Source organism: Erpetoichthys calabaricus, chromosome 4, assembly GCF_900747795.2.
Source record: "Erpetoichthys calabaricus chromosome 4, fErpCal1.3, whole genome shotgun sequence".
NCBI lineage: Eukaryota > Metazoa > Chordata > Cladistia > Polypteriformes > Polypteridae > Erpetoichthys > Erpetoichthys calabaricus.
Genome location: NC_041397.2, coordinates 264,035,537 through 264,062,515, shown reverse-complemented (window position 1 = coordinate 264,062,515; position 26,979 = coordinate 264,035,537). Strand labels below are relative to the sequence as shown.

General features: G+C 37.8%; 1 protein-coding gene across 3 annotated transcripts in view; it reads right to left on the bottom strand.

Moving 5' to 3' along the window:
* LOC114650841 (immunoglobulin superfamily member 3-like) overlaps positions 1–26,979 on the bottom strand; it is a 92,995-nt gene that overhangs the window by 37,932 nt on the left and 28,084 nt on the right. For 2 of the 3 annotated variants that reach the window (XM_051926057.1, XM_028800731.2), the window contains exons 2-4: positions 19,668–19,851; positions 11,908–12,282; positions 8,113–8,520 (exon numbers count right to left, since the gene is read on the bottom strand). In XM_051926057.1, the coding sequence (XP_051782017.1) occupies positions 8,113–8,520; positions 11,908–12,282; positions 19,668–19,743 (859 nt within the window). In that variant the 5' untranslated portion in view covers positions 19,744–19,851. Of the gene's footprint in view, positions 1–8,112; positions 8,521–11,907; positions 12,283–19,667; positions 20,140–26,979 lie in introns of those variants that run through there. The other variant, XM_028800730.2, reaches the window with a different exon arrangement.

Below are 26,979 nucleotides of genomic sequence, written 5' to 3'. Positions count from 1 at the left end.
CTAAAACCAGGATGTCAAACTCAGATCCTGGAGGACTGTACTGGTTACAGGTTTTCATTTCAGCCACTTTCTTAATTGCTGACCAATTACTGATGCAAATGGTGCACACTTCTATTGCCTTATTTTAACTGATTAGCTTTTGAAGGTTTCAGGATCTTAACTGTTTCATTTCTCCTTAATCAGCCATCAAACAATACTGAAATGTAAACCATGTCAACAGACGATCAGCTAACTCAATAGTGTCAAATTCTATTTTTTCTTCAACTAATTTCTGAAATAGAAGCTAGGAAAAAGTACATCCATTTTCCTAACCCGCTTATCCAGAGCAGAGCACAGGGTAATTATTTGTCACAAGGCAATAGCACAACCTGGACAGGACACCAGTTTATCACTGGGAAAACAAACACATGCTCACTAAAGCTAACTTAGCAACATTAATTCACCAAACCTGCATGACTTTGGACTGTGGGAGCAAACCACATGCAGATATGAGGAGAACATGCAAATTCCACATAAGGAACTCCTGGGGCATAAACTTTGGTCTCCTTGTAGCGAGGTAGCAGCACTACCACTGCAGAACCCACTAGTGAAATGCACTCTTTAATTCTTAGTGCTCCGATTCTACCACACCAGAATTATGTAAAACTGTTTTTTTTTTTCTAAATGTAATATCAAAATATTTTGGGGAACAGACCAGATCAATATTTTTCTGACCTTTTTCAGTATTTTATTGTAAAAGATATTTTAGGACTGACACAAAGGTGCAAATTGGGAAAATCTGGTCATTTATAGGCTTGGTTTGCATCTCATTACTTTATTGATGCTGAATAATGAAAAGAAACAGTTAAGGATCTTGAATCTTTAAAAGCAAGTCAATTACAGTTAAGGCAAAGGCAGTTTGTTTCCTTAAGAGCAGTAAAAGGTATGAAAACCAGCAGCCATTGCAGCTTTCCAGGATCTCATTTCGACACACCTGATCTACAGTTGAATTTACTGAAATTTACATAATGCAAAATAATAACTCAGGTTTTTTTTTGTTATTTATATTTCTAAAACTTTACCTGGGTTTAATATCTTCAGCATTTAATGAATAAACATTTGATGACAATAATAAAAAAAATGCTTTGGCTATTTTTTAAGCTACAGCACAAGGCAAAATATCCCATAAGGAGTCTTGCTAACAAATGAAGGCTGTAGTTCAAAAGTTAATTTATACAATATGAACCACGCCAAATTAAATACATTTGATCAGGTCTGGCTATAAAACAATTGATTTTTTGAGTCATACTTATGGGAGAGATACATATTCATTTTATTTAAATTTTATTTATTAATTTTATTGTAATCATTCCATACAAATAGATCAATTTATAACAAAAAAAAAATTGAAGACAAATCAAACCCCACCCCTGAGAAGGAGAGCTTAGCCAAAGGAGAAATGCTTAAGGCTTTTTAATAAGGCAACAATAAACAAAAGAAAGGAAGAAATATATATAGGTAAATAAAAAATGGAGAAGGGAAGTAAATGCGGTAATAGTTATTTCTCTTATTCTAAAATAATATTGATTAGATCCTGCCAGGTTTTCAAAAAATTCTGTACAGATCCTCTAACTGAGAATTTGATTTTTTCCAATTTCAAATAATATAAAACATCGGTTTCTCACTGACTTATCAGAGGAGAGTTAGGATTCTTCCAATTTAACAAAGTAAGTCTGCGTCCCAAAAGTGTAGTGAATGCAATCACCGTTTGCTTGTCCTTCTCCACTTCAAGTCTGTCTGGAAGGACACCAAACACAGCTGTTAATGGGGTTAGGAGGGATTGTGACCCCAAGGCTGTCTGAAAGGCACTTAAAAATTTTGGTCCAAAATGATGTTAGTTTGGTGCAGGCCCAAAACATGTGACTCAGTGAGGCAGGAGCTTGGTTGCAGCATTCGCAGGTTGGATCTTGCCCTGGAAACATTTTGGACAGTTTTAAGCGAGACAGATGAGCTCGATATATAATTTTTAGTTGAATAATTCTATGCTTTGCACATATGGAGCTCGAGTGAATTCTCTGTATTTCTACCTTCCACTCCTTTTCTGATATATTGATTATTGAATGTCCTCTTGGGTCTTTGAAAGGTAAGGACTCTAATAAGATTTTATATAATGCGGAAATGGTGTTTAATTCCTCGAAATTGAGCAGTATTTTTTCCAGCATGGTGGAGGGTATGAGGTGAGGAAAATCGGGCAGTTTCTGTTTAACAAAATGTCTAATTTGAAGATAGTGAAAGAAATGTGTAGCTTAACATAAGTCCAAATGATACAACAAAACTATCAATATTCATATTTTTTTTCCAGATATTATTAGCTTAAACATTGAAAATGTATTTCAAAGAAGAAAGATGACATTAGTGGGCAAAACCAGACCCTAAAATATCATTGTCTACATGTCTAAGCCACAAATGAAAGCTATTTTAATTTCCTGTAACTTTGAGTGGTTAGTTAGACATGTCTACAACTACAATGAAATTCTATATTCTGATGCTGACACTTTCAAAATGCTCAAAACATATGAAGTTATTGGCTTGTATTGTAATAATTAAAATAGTCCTGGATAATGAATGTACTTGTACCAATGAGATGTTTCTTTTACGGCATTCAGAAGATATCAATTTATTTTGTTACTGGCTTCCATAAGGTTTCCCAGTGACTTGCCACCCATTCTGATTCAATTCACTTAATTCCTTTAAGGAACTGTCACTGAAATTTCCAGTGCACCATCCAACATTTACAAATTAAATTAGTTTTGCTTGTTACATAGTTGAAGTATAACCAGGAATGTGAATCACTTAAATATTTACAGTACATCAGTGTTGATATTCATCATTTATTTTAACATGAGCTACAAATATTCAGTATATGGATTAACAGCTGAGCTGGATTTACCACTCTTGTTTTGCCTTTCTGTTAATATATGGTATAAAGTAATTTGCTTCAGAGACAAATAGCATATAATTGTATAGATATTACCTAAACACCTTTTGGAGTATATATTGCAAAACTGAAAAAAGTACAGATATATAGAACATTATAAATTTATTGTATACATAACTCTACAAACTGTGGGCTATAGAGTTTCATTTCTAGTAAGCAATATACCGTGCTTCAGAAAGTACTTGGACTCCTATTTTTTCCACATTTTGTTACGTTGCAGTCTTAGGCTAAAATCATTTCAATTAATTTTTCCCTTTCTTCAATTAACACTCAGTATCCCAGAATGACAAAGAGAAAAAATGATTTTAGAAATTTTTACAAATGTACTAAAAATAAAAAACTGAAATATCCTAGTGGCACAAGTATTCAGACTCTTTAGTTGAATACTTAGTTGAAACTCCTTTGGCAATAATTACAGCCTGAAGTCTTCTAATGTATGATTCTTCTCTGCAGATCTCCTCAAGCTCAGTCAGGCTGGATGGAGACCTTCACTCCAGAGATGTTCAGTTAGGTTCAAGTATGGGCTTTGGCTGGGCAATCCAAGAACATTCACATACTTGAACCTAAGCCACTCCTGTGAATTAGGGTCATTGCCCCGTTGGAAGGTGAACCTTTGGCCCAGTCTGAGGTCCAGAGCACATACATTGCTCTGTTTATCTCTCTCTCAAGTCTGTCTAGTCACCCAGTATCTGCTGCTGAAAAACAAATGCCACAACCACACTTCACTGTTGGAAAGGTATTGCTCATGTGATGTGTGCTGCATGGATTCTTTCAGACATTCTGCTTAGAATCTTGGTTCAATCTTGGTTTCATCAGACCAGAGAATCTTGTTTCTCACATTCTGAGAGTCTTTAGGTGCCTTTTTTCATTTTCCATGTAGATTTCAGGTTATCTTTCACCAAGAAGAGATTTCTGTCTGGCCACTCTGCCATATGGCCCAGACCTCCAAACTGGTGGTTGTTCTGCTGCAAGTTTCTCACATCTTTTTTTTTTCACTTCACTTAATCACTTCTCCTACCAAAGCTCTTCCCACTGATTGCTCAGTTTGGCCAGACGGCTGTAGGGAGGCCATTATACTCTTGGGAATCTTCAATGCTGCAGAAATGTATTTGTAGCCTTCCCCAGATCTGCGACTCACCACAATCCAGTCTCTAAGCTCTGTAGGCACTTCCTTTGACATCACGGTTTGATTTTTGCTCAGATACACAATGTCAGTTGTGGAACCTTCAATAGATGGGTGTGTGCCTTTCCTAATCATATCCAATCAATTTAATTGACCACAGACAAATGGCAAACAAGATGTAGAAATATCTCAATAATGATTAACAGAATGGGGTGTATGTGAGCCAGATTTAAAGTGACATAGTAAAAAGTCTGAATATTTTTTTTATATGTCAATGTGAGATTTCAGTTTTTTTGTTTTTAATAAATTTGTAAAACATTTTATAATACTATTTTCATTTTGGTGTTTTAGGGTATTGAAATTTGCTTGATAAGGGAAGAAATCATTTTCAGTAATTTTAGTATGAGCCTACAACATACGAAAATAGTGAATAATTTCAAATGCATTGTATGCTTTTGTCATGCCATAGTATTATGTATTCCTATTCTCATGGCTTTTTACAAGTGCATTAAATTTATTACCTCAATCTTTTCTTGGAATGCTAGTATGCCATCTTGACTTTGTACTAAGAGATCCCTAAAACATTCAGAAAACCCCATACACTGAAGCAATAAAAAGAATAATTGGCTGGAAGGCCAGAACTCTGTGGTGTCTTTAATGGAGAGACAATAGAGCTGCGCCTTCATCAAGAACATGGTGACACAGTTGGAAATTTGTCAAAAGTAAATTTCACACAAATATTAGGACGTTTTTCTTTACACAGAGAACCTTAGACACAGGGAATTAAGCTATGAAGTAGTGTGGTAGACATTAGAACTTTAGAGACCTTCAAAACCAGACTTGATGTTATTTTGGAAGAATTAAGTGGATAGGACTGGCAAGCTATGCTGGGCTGAATGACCTTTTCTCATCTCGATTGTTCTAATGTTTTAATTGCAAGTTTGAGTGTAATATCTACCTATGAAGTTGCAGTGGTGAACAATATGGAACATTTAATCCTGATGGCAAACTGTATCCGCTGGCTTTCACAGCAACTAAATTTTTTTGGTTATTGGTAGTTTAAATCACCAAATCAAAAGTAGTGGGCTTATGAGCAAGACAGATAACTCAGGAAAGGCTACTTGAAAAGGTGATTTCTCTGTACTTGTGAACGCTGTAGTGTATCCACTTTCCAAAACAACTCAAAAAAAGATTCTTAAGTAACACCAGAAAACTGAACTGAAAAAGTAAACTGATTATTTTTCTGGTGGTGTTTAGAATGAAACTGGGCTCTTTTACTGTACAACTTAAAAAGACTGACTTGCAATGCTTGACACTGGAGGACAGAAAAATGGCATTGCTGTGAAATCAGCATTACCTTAGGGCTCCAGATATGCATAATGTAAAGTCCCATACAATAGCACATTTCCACATCGGAAATCTGAGCAAATATTGACACCTCACACTGCTACCATTAACTAGCAGTAATCTCTGCTTACACAATTCAAATGCTAAAGGCAGTTACCCTGCTTTGAACTTCCAAGAGCAGATGAAATTATACTTCAATGTACATGCTCTTGTACCCTTTTAGCTTGCTGAAGAAAATTCTGCAGCTTCCACTTGAAGCTCCACTCTCTCTCTCTCTCTCATTATGTCAATAATTAAGTAATTTTGCTACTTTCTTTTTGTGCATTTTTGATCATTTTAGGGATTCCTTCAATGACTAACACTGGTGCCACTTTGTGTGTTGATGAGGTACAGTGTGGTAAGTATGTCGACAGGTGTCATGTCATGCAGATGCAGATTGTTGAAGCATTTGCAGTCATTTCCGCATGAAGAGTCACTAATTTATCAGGTTTTTATTTGGTTGTTTGAATGTCTGCCTGCATATAGTATTAAGATTTCCTGCTTTGCCCTTTTGCCTTGGTTGTTTTCTCACTGACTCCGTCTCACCACTATTTTAGATTTGCCTGGAAAGCTTCAATAGTTTTTAAGTAGTTAAACAATTCTATGGTAGTTCTACACTTATAATTGTTTGCATAAGCATTAAAAACGTTTATTTGGACGACACACCATCATCAATCCATCCAACACTCCTTGAACCTCACTGTGTTCTATCTTTCTGTTGCGCCACCCTTTCCTCCTTGGTAAACCTTTATCACCTGGGCAGCTCATCACAATGTACATTAGGTACATTAAAACCAGCAAGCAAACATAATGATGCTTTGGATGACTGAAGAGTGTCAGGTGGCAGTTCAGGTGTGAAGTCACTACATTTGTGCTCACACTCCCTCAGTGTTCTTACAAGACCTTAATTATGCTTGGCTTATGGTTGATGTAAAGCAAAAAATATTATGTCTTTAGTGCAAATTTTATTCAATTTGCTCATTTACACCAGAAACATAAATATAACCTCTGGTATGGGAGACCATTACTTCTGGAGGTCAATTTTAGCAAAAATGATATATCAAATGCAACAAACAAAAAAGTTTTCAGTTACTTGGATGTAAATATAAATCAATTAATTTTGTAATCCAGTTCACGGAATGCAGGGAGCCAGTGCCAAGGCATTCTGCGTAAGGTACACAGGTGCTCACACCCACCCTCACTAATTCCAGTCCCAATCTGGAATCACTAAACACCTTTGCCAGCATGTCTTTGGGATATGGGAGGAAAATGAGAATACCTGGAGAAAAATCATATACATGTGACTCCACAGACATTGTTCAAACACAAGACTCTGGAAACAACAGCCAAAAGAGTCATTCATGACTCAGTATTCAGTATAAGTAAGTCACATGTGTGTGTCTGGTATAAGTCATGTGTGTGCATATTTGTAATAGAAATTACTCATAGTTTCCATTTCATTGCCTGGTCGGGAAGCCAGGAGAAGAAAAAAAGCAGGAAGAAAGAAAGGATGTTCTCTGCCAGAACAGATACACTAGATACACTAGATGGCAGCATCCCTGGGTTAGGATTCCCACATGGACACTCGCAGGGCTTACTGGAATGTGTAGTCCCATGGGGCAGCCTGGGAATTTGCAATTCCTACTTTCAGTGACTTTCGTTTGACTCACAAGTGCTTTCGGTGGACTATGCCCTAACACCGGACAAGCACCCAGGTCATAGATAAAAGAAGCCACTCAGCCTCATCCAGGTGAGTTAGAGTTGGGTGTGGAGGAGAGGCAAAGCTTGCCTAGGAGTGGATAAGAAAGAAAGAAAGAAAGAAAGAAAGAAAGAAAGAAAGAAAGAAAGAAAGGTGTTATGCTTTTGCCATCATAACAAGGAAACCTTTGTAAGGTATTACAATTGTAATAAACCTTGCATTTGGACATGTGCACCTGGGATCTGTGTCTGTGTGGTTGCCTCTGAAGTTTGGGGTGCTGCAATGCCCCTTATATATATATATATATATATATATATATATATATATATATATATATATTATATATATATATATATTGTGATGGACAACCGGCTACAGACTCCGGTCGCCACCCCCAGGCCGCTAGGAGGAGCCCTCCAGACCGCATGATGGTGCCCCGAGTTCCAGCAGGGCCTCATGGACTTTGTAGTTTCTATACACAGTCCTGCTGGATACCTTGGGGACCACCGGGAGTCACTGTAGGAGGGCTAGTGGGCTCTTGCGTGCCCTATAACCCGGGAGTGCGTCACAGTCACGTGGCCGGAAGAAACGACGTACTCCCGGGATGAAGAGGAGGACTGTTTGCCCTGACCCGGAAGGAAATGGACTTGTGGGTTGTGCCAGAAGTCTGCATTTGGAATTGAGGTCCAAGGCAAAGAGCCATTCTATGTTATATGACACGCATGTCTTAATGACTAGCAACAAGCACACAAAAAATAAATAACATTATCACAACCAAGAAAAATTGTCATAAAATGGTAGTGCCTGGAACTGTCATCAAACATTATTAAAAATTATTAAGTCTGAAAATAACAAATATATAAGCAAAATACAGTCTCTAACAAAATCAAGTCACATCAGAAAACTACCATTTGTCTCAAAACTTACCTAGACTACTGACTGAAACCTTCACAGGTTTGGTCTCCTTTGAACTGATCTGGTACCAGGACCTGTCTGGATCCTGAATCCACTCTCCAGCTGCACAGTATATATCGCCTGTATCGGAAACTTTCAGCTGACTGATAATCAGTGTGTAGATCGTGCTCCCTGTCTTATCCAGTCTTACTTGTCCAGCCTCGTATCTTTCCTTGTATTCAGTTCCAGGTTGCAAGGTAAATTCTTTCTGTAGCGAGATTATTTCTATTTTTGTATCACCTTTCTTAAGATACCACGCTATTTCCACATGTGTGTGTTGGAAGGTTTCTTTAGACACCTCGCAATCCAGAACCAGGCGCTCTCCTTCAACTTTGTTCAGTATTTTCTCCTCCATTTTGGCAGAAAGTGTATCTTCTATCACTGTCAAAAATGTAATCAAGAGCAAAAATCACTCATATTATCAAGTCAAACAGATAAATCATACAATAGAAAATGAAGGCAGCATTGTATACTAAATTAAGAAACTGACTAGGGCATACAAGGTTAAAGATTCAGATAAGCTAATGAATTCCATCACTCTTAAGTCTCTCTGTCTGTCAGGATATAGCAATTAAAGTACTGGTAGGGACAACAAGTGCAGCACAAATTAAGTAATGCCAGAGAAGAGATAAACTCTGGTGGGATTATGGGTCCAATGGGGGCTGTTATGCCTAAATGTAATACCAGAGCCCAGGAGATAATTACTTCTTGGCCACAAATAAATGTGGGAACAGTTGAGTGGAATTATTTGACAAGCTTTCTAAGCAAAATGTTACAACGGGGATGTCCATTATCTTATACATGGTTTTCTGCAACTTTGTGTGATGGACAGATGACCAAGATTTAGTTTGACCCTATAAGAGGGAGTTGGGTGTCAGAAGTGCTGGGACACTTGCTGTAGTTTTACTAGAATGTTCCCAGGTTTCTGATGTATTCCAGACCGTGAGGGTAATTCACAAACCTGTCCTGTTGGTTGGTGGTCACGTGGTGACCTTAACAACCCCTTCCAACCACAAGAGAGGTGAAATGGTGAGTCCGGCAGGAGCAAAACAGGCCAGAAAAAGGAGAAAGTCAAGATGTGGCTAGCTGAAAAAAATAAGTTGGTAGGTGAGTCAGCCATGCTACCTCAGGGATAGGGTAACCCATTGTTTCATTAGACTTGGGGAGGCACATTGGTTTATTGTTTGCTCTTTCTATTTTGTTTTCCTTTTAGAACCAACTACACTTTATGTAAAATAAACCCCTTTAATATAATTTCATCTAGTCTGGTTTTGCTCAAGAGTGTATACTCCAGTTTTATATATTTTATTTAACACAAGACATCAATTTGTAAAGAATACAAAAGAAAACAATGTGAATGATTGGAAAGCAAAAAAATACAAATTCAAAAATATTTTGCACTATTCATTTTATGAACATATTTCGTTCACCTTTACGGTCACTGACACCCAGATTATTTCACAGAAACAATTAAGTGCAAGGTAGGAACTAGCTTTTGTCAGGCCTCTAATATTATGCATGGCACCCACTCACACTAGGGTGAACCTAAGAGTCTTCCATTAACATGACATGTTTGTCTTTAGAACATGGGAGGAAAACTGGGCTACTGGGAGAGAATCATGAAACTTCAGGTTGGGATTCAAACCCAGCATCCAGGAGCAGTGAGGCAGCAGAACTAAACCATTGTCAGGTTAATCAACTGATAAATAAATAAGACATAGCTTGGCGTATTTCGTACTGCCTCACTCCTTCCTGCTATTTTTTGTAAATTATCAAACTCTCCCATTACATACTTAACAATGAAGTTAATGACAGAAGACACAAAAATGCACAAAACAGTGTCCAGTATTGACAACCTTAACTTTGCTGTTCAGACTTTCTTAGATGGTTCCCTTGTTTTCCCTTGGCCTTTCATTTCTCCTAATGGTACTTTGTTCCAGGTTCCTCCTCATCCATCACCCCACCCCAGCTTCAGGGCCGGATTTATATGAAAAGAGGCCATAGGCTATTCCACTTATGAGGCCCTTTCACCTTCCATTTTTAAGTTTGTAAATTAACATGAGAGATAATAAAATACATCATTACTGTGATATATATCAATATGTTAAATGAAACATGTTGTGATTGGTACTAACCTGTGTGGAAAATTAACGCGTTGATCTTAACCAATACATTTTTATGTTTGTTTATTAGTCATATGCGTAGAATTTCTCCTTATTTTCGGTTCAGTGTTTTAGTGTTCACTGTTTTTAGAATAGTGTAATTTTAATTTTGCTAACAATTTGAATGTAGGCCCCTCTTGATCTTGAGGCCCTAGGCTGAAGCCTAGTTAGCCTATAGGAAAATCTGGCCCTGCCCAGCTTACTTTAAGCTGTCTTCCTCTACCTACAAGCTTATGCATGCCTCACATTTTCAGTCATTTCTCCCCATGAATTACATTCAGTGTCAGATCTATCACCTCCCAATATCTTTCTGTCACATGAGGTGCATGCTTGGTCAATGTTGAGCATGAACTAGTTCAAAAGAGCACGTTCATTGAACAAGCTCATTTTTCTAAGAACGGTGAACTGAACGTAACGTATTTACAAGTGAAGAACTTGAACGTGAGCTAGATCAATTTTATGTGACATTTTGGATCTGGTTTATGTCCAGATTAAATGTTATGCCTTACCCTGTAATGTACGGGTGGAGCTGAATCTGAATACGATATTCGGATAAGCACAAGTAGTGGATTTTTATGAATATCTATTTCATACAAATTGTTTGCCATTTATTTGTATTTGGAAAAAATAACGTAAAATCAAATAGGCACGGTCTGTGTCCGCCTGCTTGTGTTTAAGCTGCACCCACGCTGACATGAGCACATGGGGAAGCTCTGCTTTCACTTTTAGGAAAACGTTGTACTTCGTGAGGCCACTTTATATTTTTCCCCGTTGGACATGCAATATGCGACGCGAATTTTGACCGGCAGTGTAATATGTTAGTTCACCTACATGCTGGTTCCACAGTCACAATTTGTGTCACACGGTTGGAAATAGAGCACTAATTTATATGTATACTTGCATCTATTTAATTTCTTTCTTGACCAGGAGGATATTAGCATATATGGTTATACATGTTTGTGCTAAGTATAACTCAATAAAGTGTATTTAAATAAAACAATCTTCATAATTATTGTATTTTATTCAAGAACACTGTAATAGCCTAATATAAGGCATGCAAAATTGAAAAAAGTAAACTCGTGGATCATTTATTCTCACTCCTTAAAAAATACAAAATTAACTGAACATCAACTAGTTCAAAATTGAAATGGTGAACTATGAACGTGAATTTATTCATTTTAATTTGTGTGAACTGAACTTTGAGCTATTTTTTGTGGAGTGTGAACTTGCACAACACTGTGCATGATAAGAGATGTTCATCTGTGAAAGTGAAAAGTGTACTTTGGGGGGCTAATGAGGGAACAGTTCCATTTGAAAGATTCAGGTCCAGTGAGGTGATGTATTCTGTTCTACAAAGAATTGTATCAATATGTGATAGAAATTGTAAAGAATTTGCTTATTGTGTCAAACAACATGATTACTTATAACACCAGAAAAGATCTACCTCTCAGGCTTTAATCAACTTTGAGAGCCTTTATAGAGGTGAGGTGGTTTCTTTTAACAACAACCAATAAAACTGAATTATTCCTGTCATCGTTCCACATGCTCTTTTTTGTATATACTGTATATTCATTTGTTCCATGTGGAAGCAGAATGGTGCACTTACCTGCAAGGTTCATTTTATCACTATACGTCCCAAAGTGTACTCCATCTGTGCTTGGTGTGTAGCACTCATACTCTCCTGCATCATCAGACTGTAGTTTGTTAATATGAAGCTGAACCGAATCACCAGCAAGTCTGCGAATGGAGATTTCTCCATTTGTTACTCTTTTCTTATAAATAGCATAGCAAATATTTGGGTCTCTTGTGCTGATAATTTTTATTTCAGTGTTTGGACGACTGGGCATGTAAATGGAGAACTCAAAGTCTTGATCTCCTCCTTTATATCCACTAACATTGCACATGATATCCGCTGGGTAGCCTGCCACTCTATAAAGCAGTCCCTTCTGAATTTCCACTTTTCTTTGAGCATCTGAGAAATCTGTAAAAAGGAAAAAAAAAATAATAAAAACACAAGCTGACTTTAAATACTTACTTTTACAGTCAGTTAGTCAACATACATATTTCATAGGAGCAAGTGTCTGTACCTGCCATAAAGCAAAATGATCACTTGCAACATTTAACAACAGGGGTCACATTTACTTTAATAATCTGCTCTTTTCCAAAAAGAAATGCCAAATGACCTATATCATTTTATTTATTTGTAATTGTCTAAGGCTGTAGAAGCTGAATAAAATGCAAGACATGAGCCAGTGCTCATGCAGAAAGGTGCCCACTCACACTAAACCAGTAGGGTTTTCATGCTGCTAAACTCCAACATGACTTAGGTTCAAATTTCACCTTCTCTTTGAGGCTAACATGTTGTTACTTGGAAAAATGGTGGTTCAAGTTCGAAAACAACTTGTGGATTCTATAATACAAATCTTGCAACTACAGCGTGAAAAAGAAAGGACTAACAGAAAAAAGGAAACTTAACAACCATTCAGCAAACAAATGAGCCTGATGGACTAACTGGTCTCCTGTATTTTGTGAAGCAGTGAGCAAAGTAAGTAAACAGTGAGGATTACAATTCGGGCCAAAAACCCAAATGAGATAAATGCAAAACATTGACATCCTTTGGAGATACGATAGTTATTAGATGGCTGTTCATACTTTAAATCTTCATACTTTAAGGCTCCATACTACATCCATAATGGAAGTAAACCAGTATAAAGGGATATTCTTAAAGGAATTGTCAAGCAAGCAAGGAAGGGTTGGTAAAGTTGGAAAACCAAATGCCAAAGCAAAAAGAGCGAAGTTTCAAATTTTAAATCCCTTTAAAACTGTAGAGTGTCTTTTGATGAAAGCATTTTCTTTATTAGATGAAATTACGACATTCTATTAAGCATGCTGCCTTCTTACATGTGATAACCTGCAGTATGATGTCACCATATGCATATGATCTATCCGTACCACATGACCATAAACAGGCACTGTTGCTATAAACACATGAGTGCCCACAAAAACTATTCATAATATGGAGCTGCCCATGGTAAACAAAATGGAGCTACTTGATAACTTATTTGATGTGTTTATGATCCTTGCATGAATAACATGAAAGTTATTTCACAATGAAAATAATAATTTTGCCTTGAACATACAGTAGACAAAAAGGTCCAAACAACCTCCCATTTTCATATGCATTGCAAAGCCATCACATTACATGATACTGTACTGAAGATATTTTCAAAAGAGATTAGTTGACATGATCACAGATCATATTACTCACAATCCTCAAAAATGCAGCTCTATAGGCCAGTGCACTTTGTTCTATTTTGCAAACATTATGAAAGAATGTTCTGTCTTAGCGTATATTTTATAAACACTTTATTACAAGATGAATCTGCAATTAGCTGTTGCTAAAAGAATATGCACACAATATCGGCAAACTATGACTGGAAAACAAGTGCTAGGCAAAGACACACAATAATGATGCTGATTTACATTCTGATGATGAATTTTATTCTGCAGTGTGAAAGCAGGTTTCTCAGAACATGCTGGTGTGTTCACATTCATCTAATAACTTTATGAGTTTCACTGTGCATTGCCATTGGCTAGCATTTGTTTGCATACATTTTAAGGTATGTTCGGCACAGTATATTTGAAAAAGTGCTTAAGAAAAAGGTTTTAATGACAACAGGCTATTAACCCAACATAACTTGAATCCTTATTCACTGAATTATTTCTAAAAACTGTTGATACTTGAAGAAGACCAATGTACTAGTATCGGCAACCCTTATACATGTATAGAATGTTTCTATCACAAATGCAAAATTTAACTTAAACCAACTTATCTGTGCCCATGTGTTCTTATTGAAAAAATGTTTAATTGGTCTAAAAGCCGAGGACTAAGTGATAGCAAAATAATGAGAAACTTAAAAAACACCTTAGGTAATTTCTAGTTAATTGTAGTAAGGAAACTGGTAAAAATGGGAGGTGTGGTCACCATGAAAGGGGTGTGGCCAATGCATAGTAGCAATGACAGTTACTGAAGGTGTGTCTGATATTAGAAGGTCTCTAGGAATATTGTGAGTGAAAGAAGAGAAGATAAATAATGGAGTCAGTGCTAGGTGAAAGATCAAAACTGGGAGATCAAAAAATATATCAGGTAAACGAGGTACTTGGGCAAACCAAAAATTAAAGTGAAGATCACAGCCAAAAATAAATCACAAAATCAAAATTAACCTAAATCAAGGTTCTAGGCCTACCTGAAAAGAGAAACAAACTAATGCTAAAGATTTGAGTTATATCCAGCTGTAAGATACTTTCTCTTTGTGCTCTGGCCATATTTACACCAGAACATCTGGTGACGTCATTGATGTGACAAATCGCATTCACATAACTTGCACTTGCAGTGCACAAATAAATAAGACAAAATGTAATAAATACACAAAAATAATGTGAATTTTTAATAGTGTCATGACAAGAGTCACCAATTAAATTGACAACTGACATGAGTTTGGTCTTCTACATAGAAGGCACCAGAGCCCAGGTAATACTGGTTATTCTGCCACCATGCTGCCCTATTTAAATACTAATTGTTAAAATGACTGATTTTTAGAGCTAAAATACTAATTGACTATCTGTGGTTTCTAAGATATGGGCCACACAGTCTTTAGGACAGTGAGATGGCACCAGTGATGTGATGCTTTCATTAAAAAAGCTTTGAAAGGAGAGAAGTACTAAATCTAATGCATGTTGAGATGGAAATTCTCATTTTCTTCCCCAGAACGTAACCTGCGTTAATTAATTAAATTCTGCATATTTCATTTTACAGGAAACCATGCTGTAGTAGTACTAGGGTAATGTACTGTATGTACCGTGTTAGTCATTACAGATGAAATGAGAAGTAAAGGAAAATGACACCTTTTACTGGCTAACTGAACAGATTACAATATGCATGCTTTTGAGGCAACTCTTGCCCCTTCTTCAGATTACAGACATTGTAATCTGTTCATTTAGCCAATGAAAGGTTTCATTTTGCTTCAGTTCTCAAGGAAACCATGTTGATATTAATAGAAAAATCAGTTTGCTTTGTGATGTGAATTAGTTGAAGCAATCTGTCTTAACCAGCTCTGGTCTTCTTTGAAGAAGGTGGTTTGGCTTGTTGTAGGCTTGTATCACCTCAGTTCAAGACCCGTCACTGACCTTTTCAGAAAGTCACTTAAACTATGTGTTTAACCAATAGAAACAGGGAAATAATTGAACATGACAGGCATCCCATCATGCTGTATTAAAGTTGTTTTGTTTGCAGAAAAGGTGTTTTTAATTATAACCGAGCTTTTTAGTTTTAAACACTCAAAATTTAAAAAATGGCATTTCCTTTGAGTGTACTTTTTGTAGCATGTCATTGCTGGTTAGGAAAATGGTGCACTCATGAAATTGTAATATCAGTGTTTACTGTTTGGGATTCAAACGTCTTAGATATAAACTTTTATGTCCCTTAATGACGTACAATATAAAAACATAGTTGAGCTTGTCAATGCAGAAGGACCCGACCGTAATACTATCTGAACATTTAATTTATAATTTATAAATGATGAAGTCCCTGCCACTTCATTAATCCATGTCCTTTATTAGTGCACCTTGCTGCTGATTTTTGAAAACGTTATCTCTACTAAGGTGTTTACAGTGGAAACATCCTCACATACATTTTCTTTTTTTTTTATTTATAATTTTATTGATATCATTGTAATCATTCCATACAAATAGATCAATTTTTACAAAAAATAGGATAGAAAACAAATCAACCCCACCCCTGAGAAAGAGAGCATGGCCAATGGAGTAAAACTTAAAGCTTTTAAAAATACATAAACTGATGAGATTAATAGACGGATAAAGATAAATGGAGAAGAAAAAGAAATGGGAAGAGAGTTACTTCCTCAGTGCTTTAAGAGCTTATTCTAAAATGTTATTGATTAGATCCTGCCAGGTTTTGAAAAAGTTCTGCACAGATCCTCTAAATGAGAATTAGATTTTTTCCAATTTCAAATAATATAAAACATCAGTTACCCACTGACTTAAAAGAGGAGAATTAGGATTCTTCCAGTTTAGCAAAATAAGTCTGCGTGCCAATAGTGTAGTAAAGGCAATCACAGTTTGTTTGTCCTTCTCTACTTTAAGCCCATCTGGAAGAACACCAAACACAGCTGTTAGTGGGTTAGGAGGGATTGTGACACCAAAGCTGTCTGAAAGGCACTTAAATATTTTTGTCCAAAATGATGTTTATTTGGTTCAGACCAAAAACATGTGACCCAATGAGGCTGGGACTTGATTGCAGCATTTGCAAGTTGGATCTTGCCCTGGAAACATTTTGGACAGTTTTAAGCGAGACAGATGTGCTCGATATATCATTTTGAGTTGAATAATTGTATGCTGGGCGGCACAGTTGCGGAGTGGGTATCGCTGCTGCCTTGCAGTTAGGAGACCCGGGTTTGCTTCCCGGGTCCTCCCTGTGTGGAGTTTGCATGTTCTCCCCGTGTCTGTGTGGGTTTCCTCCGGGTACTCTGGTTTCCTCCCACAGTCCAAAGACATGCAGGTTAGGTGCATTGGCGATTCTAAATTGTCCCTAGTGTGTGCTTAGTGTGGGTGTGTGTGTGCCCTGCGGTGGGCTGGCGCCCTGCCCAGGGTTTGTTTCCTGCCTTGGCTGGGATTGGCTCCAGCAGACCCCCATGACCCTGTAGTTAGGATATAGCGGGTTGGATAATGGATGGATAATTGTATGCTTTGTGCATATGGAGCTCAAGTGAATTCTCTGCATTGCTACCTTCCACTCCTTTTCTGATATGTTGAGTGAGAGATCTTTTTCCCATTGTCCTCTTGGATCTTTGAAAGGGAGGGAGTGTAAAATAATTTTATATATTGCAGAAATGCTGTCTGAGTTCTCGAGACTGAGCAATATTTTTTCCAGCGTAGAAGAGGGTGCGAGATGAGGAAAGTCGGGCAGGTTCTGTTTAACAAAGTTTCTAATTTGAAGGTAGTGAAAGAAATGTGTTGCTGGAAAGTTACATTTGGAATGTAATTGTTCATAGGATGCAAAGATGTTGTCTGTATAAAGATCTCTAAGTAATTTAATCCCAAATGTTTTCCAGATATTAAAAACTGCACATGTTTCTAGAGGTTTGAAAAAGGTGGTTCTCATGCAGAGGTGCCACAGATAAAAGATTCTTTATCTTAAAATGCTTTCCACATTGGTTCTATATTCTGAGTGAGTGAAGCACAATTGGGTTGTTAGTAGACTGGTGATAACTTGCATTTATTGGGGCACAAAGCAGGGAATATAAAGAAGTACTGCAGGATTTTATTTCTACTGCGCACAAAGCCTATGTATGTTCATCTATTTGTGTCCAGGTTTTTATAGCTTGTATGTTTGCTGCCCAGTAATAAAACTGAAAGTTGGGTAGAGCCATGCCACCTTCTGCCTTAGGTCTTTGTAGGGTCACTCTTTGAATACATGGATGTTTTGAGTTCCAAATAAATGAGGTTATGGTTGAATCTAATTGCTTAAAAATGATTTATTAATGTATATTGGAATATTTTGAAATAAAAAAGAAGCTTAGGAAGGATATTCATCTTAACAACGTTAATTCTTCCAGCTAGAGTAAGATGAAGGGGTTGACCATCTATGCAAGTCTTGCTTGTGAATTTCCCATTGGGATTAATAAAGTATCTATCTATCTATCTATCTATCTATCTATCTATCTATCTATCTATCTATCTATCTATCTATCTATCTATCTATCTATCTATCTATCTATCTATCTATCTATCTATCTATCTATCTATCTATCTATCTTAATTTTTTCCATACAGACAGCGAAATTTTGTTGATAAAGAGCTTTATGTTTACTTCTGATATTTACCCCTAGGTATTTAAACTGATCTGCAATGATAAAATGGAAGGTGTCCAATCTAATATTGTATGCTTGAGAATTCACTGGAAAGAGCACACTTTTATTTAAATTAATTCTGAGACCAGAGATCTTTTGAAATTCTGTAAGTGCTGTTAAGACTGCAGGCATACATTATCTAAACCTACTTAATTCAGGTTCAGATGCACTGACACACACCCCCACACTCACTCACAACAGGCCAATTTACACTCATCAGTTAATGTATGACCTACGGCTTTCAAACACAGGAGGAAAACATGAATAGAGGACAGCGGAGAAATAGGAACCAAAAATTGTTAGGTTTAAGCCATCCATCCATTTTCCCAATCTGCTTATAATATTTGGGGCAGGGTCACGGTGCAGCTGGAGCCTGTCCTAGGAAGCTATTGGTGCAGGCAGAAACAATTCATGGAAAGGGCACCAGCTCATCACAGGAAGAGCACATACACTCTCCCAATGTGCACATTACGGTCAAATTAGCATCGCTTATCCACCTACCTGCATGTCTCTGGACTGTGGAAGGAAACCAACATGTACACCGGAAGAACATGCAACCTCCACGTAGGGAAGAAGACCCAGTACACAAACCCCAGTGTCCCTATTATGAGGCAGCAGCACTACCACTGAGCCACTCCAATTTATTTAAAATAAATCATTTTACATATTATTTACATTCGCCAATACTTCCAATTATCTTAAATTTTGCTTGCAAGCATCTAATTTAAACTAATTTCTTAATCAGAAAACAAATCAGACATTTAAACTGAAAAATGATAGCTCTTTTTTTAATAAATGAAGCAAACATTTAGCAAAGTGCTTTTATTCTCAACAATTTGGTGCCACTTTAAAATTCAGCACAGCATCTGCAGTATCTCAGTATTAAATGAAATCCATCCATCCATCCATTTTCCAACCCACTGAATCTGAACACAGGGTCACGGGGGTCTGCTGGAGCCAATCCCAACCAACACAGGGCACAAGGCAGGAAGCAATCCCGGGCAGGGTGCCAACCCACCGCAGTATTAAATGAAATGTCAAATGATAATATGACACTTTTATGTAAACTTTTGAGAATTATCTAGCAAATCTCAAAAGAAGCTGAGTTACGCAAGGTGTTTAGAGTTAAATGGCAAAAATCGCCTCTATTTAGGAAATAAAAAGCTGTCTATCTATGTGAAAGATTTGTTGTTTAGGCTCAGGGTTCTAAACTGCTTAGTGGTTATGTGAGTGAGTAGTGCTCTAGGGTAAAGTATCCATTTTTTTTCCTTCCTTCTACAACATACTATAGAACAGGCTCAAAGTGAATGGATTAATTTATTAATTTACTTTAAAATCAAAGTATGTTGACATTAAAAAATCAATTACATAGACACTTATTAGCTGACTTAATAATAAAAAACTCACTAGGGAAAGATAAAAAAGTAAAGAGACTTACCCCAAAGTAAAAATGCAGATATTGAAAAAATTAAAAGGCTCCTCATATTGTTCCAGGCAGCTGCATGAAGCGCCATCACTGCATTTCAGTACTAACAGTCAAGAGTCTGCGGGCAGGTAGACATCAGATGTCTGTGAACAGCAAGAGGAAGTCATTTTCGTGGTTTTCCGCTGGGCTGGAAGAGCTGGTGCACATCAGACATAGAGGAGAAAAAAAGAACTGCATTATAAGCACTTATTCATTGCGAGAACTACCGAACAGGACACACAACCATCTGGACATAACTGTGTCACCATTCTGCTGTTTAATCCTCGTCTTGTTCATTGTGAAAGTATCTACTCCAGTTTAAGACAGCTCACTTATAACGTCACTTGGCAGGTTCTCACAGTTAACCACGCTGAGGATTGCTCAAGCAACAAACACTCTTGAGGCTGCTTTCGTAAGCCTGTGTCAGGTCTCGCGGTGCAGGTCTACTTCTTTTGCCTCAGGGGGTTTGCTGGGCCTGCCCTCTCCCAAGACTATACAGAAACAGAAGTAGCACAACTGAACTGTTTGAACTTCCTGATAAGCGTGCCAGGACAGATCAGCCTTCTCTAGGGAAAGCGCCCGCAGTTTATTTACGATGAATGAACACCTGAAAGGTGCAGCTTTGTTGTTGTGTGGTTTACAATTCAGTTATGGAAGTTTTTAGCCAACTAACAAGAACCTAACAGGCCCAACTTTGCACTGGAGCAGCAATCCTACAAATATACTTTGTCTAACAAAACTGAAATTTTAGCCAAAATGACCTTTTTCACTACATAAACAAACAAAAGAAAAATCTGGATTGATTCGTGTACTGTAATCCACACACTTCCCTGGGTTCAGGTGTCACTATTGAATGAGCTCATCTGCTGACAGCTTGTTTTCTTCATGCAAATCTCTCTGCACATTTAATATGTAAACTGCTGAACCAAAGTCTGACTATGTTGGACTGGCAACTCATGCAGGGTTAACTTCCATACTCAGACCACTGCCACAGACCTACCTTACCTGAATAACCAAGTTACAGACAGGGGGGATGAATGAGAGGTCTTATTTTTTGGAATAATGAATTATTCATTATAAGACTGTGAGGAAGAAGCAGCTATCCAACAGCATGAGCCAAAACTAAATGGAATGGCAATACTTTGTAGGACACACATGCACCTAGCTAGGAGGAAAACCCATGCAAATAAATACAGTGCCCTCGAAAAGTATTCATTTTTTTAATATTTTGTTATGTTGCAGCCTATATATACAGTAAATCTATTTTTTCCATCATTAAACAACACTTAGAATAACAAAGCGAATGACTTAGTGAAAACAGGATTGAAAAAATTTCTACAAATTTATTACAAATAAACTAAAATATCACCTTGACCCAGTTATTCAGACCCTTTACTACGACAATTGAAATGTGGCCTGGGAGCATTACATTCCATTGATCATTGTTGGGCTGTTTCTCCGCCTTTTTTGGAGTTTGCCTGTGGTCAATTCAATTGTTTGAAGATGATAAGAAAAGGGCACACACCCATCTACAAAAGGCCCCATAGTTGACAGTGTGGATCAGAGCAAAAGGAAACTGAATGAATTTCCTGCAGAGCTTAAAGATAGGGCTGTGTTGAGGAACAGATCTGGGAAAGCCTACAAAAAATGTCTGCAGCAATTGAAGGTTCTCGGGAGTATAGTGGCCTTTATAATTCTTAAATGGAAGAAGTTTGGACCAACAATAAATCTTCCTGGAGCTGGCTGCCTAGACAAAATAAGCAATCAGGAGAGAAAAGTCTTAGTAAGAAAGGTAACCAAAAACCCAACAGTTAATCTCTGTGCTCCAAAAAAAGTGAGGAGGTGGGAGAAAGATCCAGAAAGAGAACCAGCACTGCAACATTCCACAGATCAGAGCTTTATGGCAGACTAGACTTCTCCTCCACAAAAGACACATGTATGCCTGCTTGGAGTTTGCAAAAAAAGAGGCACCTAAAGGACTCTCAGATTGTAAGAAATAAATTCTCTAGTCTGATGAAACCAATATTGAACTGTTTGGCTTCAATGCTAAGTGCTGTGTCTGGAGGATACCAGGCACCAATCATCACCTGTGCAATACCACTTCAGCGGTGAAGCATGGTGCTGGTAGCATCATGCTACAGGGTTTGTTTTTAGAGGCAAGAACTGGGAGACTAGTCAGGGTTGAGGGAAATCTGAACAAAGCAAATTACAGAGATAAACATTTCATAAAAACCTTCTCCAGGATGCTCTGCACCTCAGACCGGGACAAAGGTTCACCTTGTCCAACAGGACAATTACCCTAAGCTCAAAACAAAGACAACACAGGCATGGCTTAGGGACAAATCTGTGAATGACTAACATCTCTGAAGAGATCTGAAAATAGCTGTCCACAAACAGCCTCCACCCAACATGAAAGACCTTGAGAGGATCTACAGAGAAAAACACAAGAAAATCTTGTTGTGTTAAATACCCAAGAACACTCTGGGCTGTTATCGCTGCCAAAGGTTTTTCAACTAAGTACTCAATAAAGAGGCAATATGATATTTCAGTTTTTTTATTTTTGAATAAATTTGCCAAACTTGTAAAGCACTAAAACATGAATTTAAATGATCTTAACATTAGGCTACAAAATAGCAAAATAAACAAAAGTGAACTGGCCTGACTACTTTCTGAATCCATTATATGAGGAGAACATGGAAAGTCCACAGAGACAATGACTGGGAATGGAATCTGAACCCTGGACATCGGATCCATGAGGTAGCACAGCTTACCACTGCACTACTGTGCTGCTTCATCACATTTTATGAAGTATACTAGACATTAAGCCCGTTACAATAACGGGCGGTAGAACAGTAGTCCATAAATATTAGTAGGAACAGTCTATATTAAATGGCAAGGGACCTTTTACCTCATTAATTTTTTCCCGTAAAATGCCTGTAATTTTCTCTGACAGTAATACTGGCTTTGCTGTCCGTAATATGCGTTTAATTGTCTGTCACAACGGTGGGCAATCAGCAGATTCTCCCCAGCAACTGATGTAATGTGCGCAAAAATAAATCTAGTTTTAAAAGTCATCGTATTGTAATATCATGAAAATTCGTATATTTAGGAAAACCCCTTCAACAACTGACACTTTACACTTTACCGGGTCAAGCTTCTTAATCGCAAATCTGACATCCTCAGAGTGAACACTTGCACAACAAACAAACACTAATCCCACCTCTTTGGGGAAGCTGGTCTCCACGTCTCAGTACCTCATTGGATTTTTCGTGTTTTATGTTTTAGGTCTTACCTCATTTACCGAAATCCGATTGGATCTGCCGCGCGATATTTTATAGGTCCCACCCTCTCTGTCTTGTGTGACGCATCAGGCGGCCTTTGAAGTATTGCACCGTGCCCCGCGCATGCGCACTTCACCAGAAGACACACACACACACGGACACTGGACGCACACAGGGGTTTTATTAAAGAGGATAATGACTATAATTGCACAAATAATTAATTTTTACAAAAATATCAAACTTAGACCAGACTAGGCTTCTTAAATTGTGCTTGTCCTTTTAATCCAACATCCATCTTATCTAATTTCTGTTCCACCTTTTCTAACTAGACATCTTGCTAATACCTTCATATGCTTTGATTTAGAGCACCCAGCCATTAGGCAAAACAGCAAAAAATGATAAATATTTATTTATACACAAAAAAAAACATGAAAAAATGCATCAGAATAACTGCTAGTCGGTTTATTGCACAATTCATTTCTGTCTGAACTCCTCACAAAGAGACAATGCTTGTGATGCCTTTTCTGATCCTCTTTAAATTTCTGAAGTCTAATCTTTAAAGTTTGCATGTGAAAACTTATTTTAATAAAATTTGCATATCCTAACAGAGTTCCAACCCTGACATTTCTGAAGTGAGACAGTGAATATCTTTGCCTGATTATATACTGCTCAAAAAATTAAGGGAACAGTTAAATCACACATCGAATTTTGATGAACAAAATAATCAAGTGGAATTTCATTACTGTTTAATACTGTGTAATTCGTTGAGAACAAAATTATGTAACAACAGTCAATGGAAACCAAAATCACCAACCCACTGAGGACTGGATTCAACATCACACTGAAAAAATTAGAATCAAAAATTGAAATCACAGGCTGATCCAACTTGCATGAATTTCATCACAGCAACTCAAAAGTGTGTGTATGGCCCCCTATGTGTCATACATAGCCAACATAGCTCCTAAATAATCTACCATGAAATTCTACTTATTTTTTTTCTAGACTTTTGTTACATTTAGCCATGATGTTTTGTGTTTTTCAGTTTTTTTCCAGTTTTCTGTGGGGTCTTAATGCACCATCACAACATGATTAAGGTACTGTGAAAGCCACCCATGAGGCTCAAATGAAGCCGGGTGTGCCCTAGCTGTCCAGAAATCTACTGTACCGTATCTTGTAGAACAAAGCCTAGAAACAGTGAGGTATGCTTTAAGAATGTTTATGCTAGGTAGATTGACCACTAGAAGCTGGGTGGAATTTTGGCCTTGGAACTCTTCATATTTAGTTTTTTCTGTCCTCCCAGCCATCCGGCTTTGTCATCGGACTCTTCTTTAGATATGTATAACATGATTTTATATGCAAGGACTCTACTTTTCTACAGATAATTACATATCTATGTTAAGTAAGCTCATATTAGTTTGTTTTATTATTTATTCACTATTATTATTACCTAATTTAATAAGATTTTGTTTTCTTTTTTTTGGCATCTTTCTTGTAAAGCACTTTGAGCTACAGCCTATGTATGAAAATATACTGCTCAAAAAAATAAAGGAACACTTTTTAATCAGAGTATAGCATCAAGTCAATGAAACTTCTTGGATATTGATCTGGTCAGTTACAGTAAGTAGCAGAGGGGGTTGTTGATCAGTTTCAGCTGCTTTGGAGTTAATGAAATTAACAACAGGTGCACTAGAGGGGCAACAATGAGATGACCCCCAAAGCAGGAATGGTTTAACAGGTGGAGGCCACTAACATTTTTCCCTCCTCATCTTTTCTGACTGTTTTTTCACTAGTTTTGCATTTGGCTATGGTCAGTGTCACTACTGGTAGCATGAGGCGATACCTGGACCCTACAGAGGTTGCACAGGTAGACCAACTTCTTCAGGATGGCACCTCAATATGTGCCATTGCCAGCAGTTTTTTTGTGTCTCCCCGCACAGTCTCAAGGGCACAGAGGAGATTCCATGAGACATGCTGTTACTCTAGGAGAGCAGGACAGGGCCGTAGAAGGTCCTTAACCCAACGACAGGACTGGTATCTGCTCCTTTGGGCAAGGAGGAACAGGATGAGCACTGCCAGAGCCCTACAAAATGACCTCCAGCAGGCCACTGGTGTGAATGTCTCTGACCAAACAATCAGAAACAAACTTCATGAAGGTGGCCTAAAGGCCCAACATCTTCTAGTGGGCCTTGTACTCACTGCCTGGCACCGTGGAGCTCGATTGGCATTTGCCATAGAATACCAGAATTGGCAGGTCTACCACAGGTGCCCTGTGCTTTTCACAGATGAGAGCAGGTTCACCCTGAGCACATGTGACAGACGTGAAAGGGTCTAGAGAAGCCATGGAGAATGTTATGCTGCCTGTAACATCGTTCAGCATGACCAGTTTGGTGGTGGGTAGTGATGGTCTGGGGAGGCATATCCATGGAGAGATACACAGACCTCTACAGGGTAGACAACGACACCTTGACTGCCATTAGATATCGGGATGAAATCATTGGACCCATTGTAAGACCCTATGCTGGTTTAGTGGGTCCTGGGTTCTTCCTGGTGCACAACAATGCCCGGCCTCATGTGGCGAGAGTATGCAGGCTGTTCCTGGAGGATGAAGGAATTTATCCCATTGACTGGCCCTCACGCTCGCCTGACCTAAATCCAATAGAACACCCTGGATGCGACATTATGTTTCGGTCCATCTGACGCCACCAGGTTGCACCTCAGACTGTCCAGGAGCTCAGGATGCCCTGGTCCAGATCTGGGAGGAGATCCCCCAGGACACCATCGGTCGTCTCATTAGGAGCATGCCCCCTGATATTGTCAGGCATGCATAAAAGCACGTGGGGGCCATACAAACTACTGAGTATGATCTGGAGTTGCTGCAATGAAATTTTAGTAAAATGGACTAACCGGCTGCATCATTTTTTCACTTTGATTTTCGTTGTGTCTGAATTCAGTTGATAATTTTCATTTCCATCAAACGATGTGGCATCCTTTCGTTCCTAACACATTACTCAGTCCATATCAATTTAGACATCAAGCAGGATTTTTATTCCCATTGAGATCTGATGTGTTTTCAAAGTGTTCCTTTAATTTTTTGAGCAATTTCTACTATAGAAATTAATGTTGTTGGTGTTGGGTCAGCTAGAAATGCCATCTTTAAAAGTGATACACATTTACCTGTAGTACATTTATTTTGTTCTTCATTTACATGAAAAATACAATTAATTCTTTAATTATTTTTAGTTTTTGTTTTGCAGACCAAATAAGAAATCAACAGCAACCCCACTTTTCCATGACTGGAAACACAGTATAAACACACTGAAATGGGAAGGTGAAACATCACAATTCAAACCTCTGAATAGACTGAGAAGAGGCAAATGCAGCATTTTTATTGGCTCAACTCAGCCTCATTACCCATTGTCAGGTCAGATACACAAAAACAACTCTTACTGTAATTTTGCCCTACTCTGCAGACAGATATATAAACTACAGGTAGACAGACAGTCAGATACTATATGCTGTTAATGCACCATTTTTAATAAGTTAAGACACACTATAGTGAGCCTGCACACTGCAGTACATAATGAGTTACTGCACTGTCTTGTGATTATCAGATGACTTCCATTAAAGTTCAAAAAACAAATGAATGGATCAAATGGCAGATATTTGGAGACTTCACTCAAACCAAGTTTACAGTCACTACTGAAGTCAAGTCAGATGTAGTAACAGCAACATCCAAAAAACTGAAAAGTTTAAGACGATCACTAAAATCAAAGTCATAGTTTCTTGCCAAGTTTTTATTTTATTTTATAACAGAGTTCAGATGCGATTCAATGTGTGCTACCATCCTTTATACAGTAACAACGCCCTCTGTGATGATGTAATTAGGCTTGGAAGCATAGTGACGAAACTCACACAAAATGGTGGCATCCATGAAAAAATAATCTTGATGTAATTAGGCTTGGAAGCATAGTGACGAAACTCACACAAAATGGTGGCATCCATGA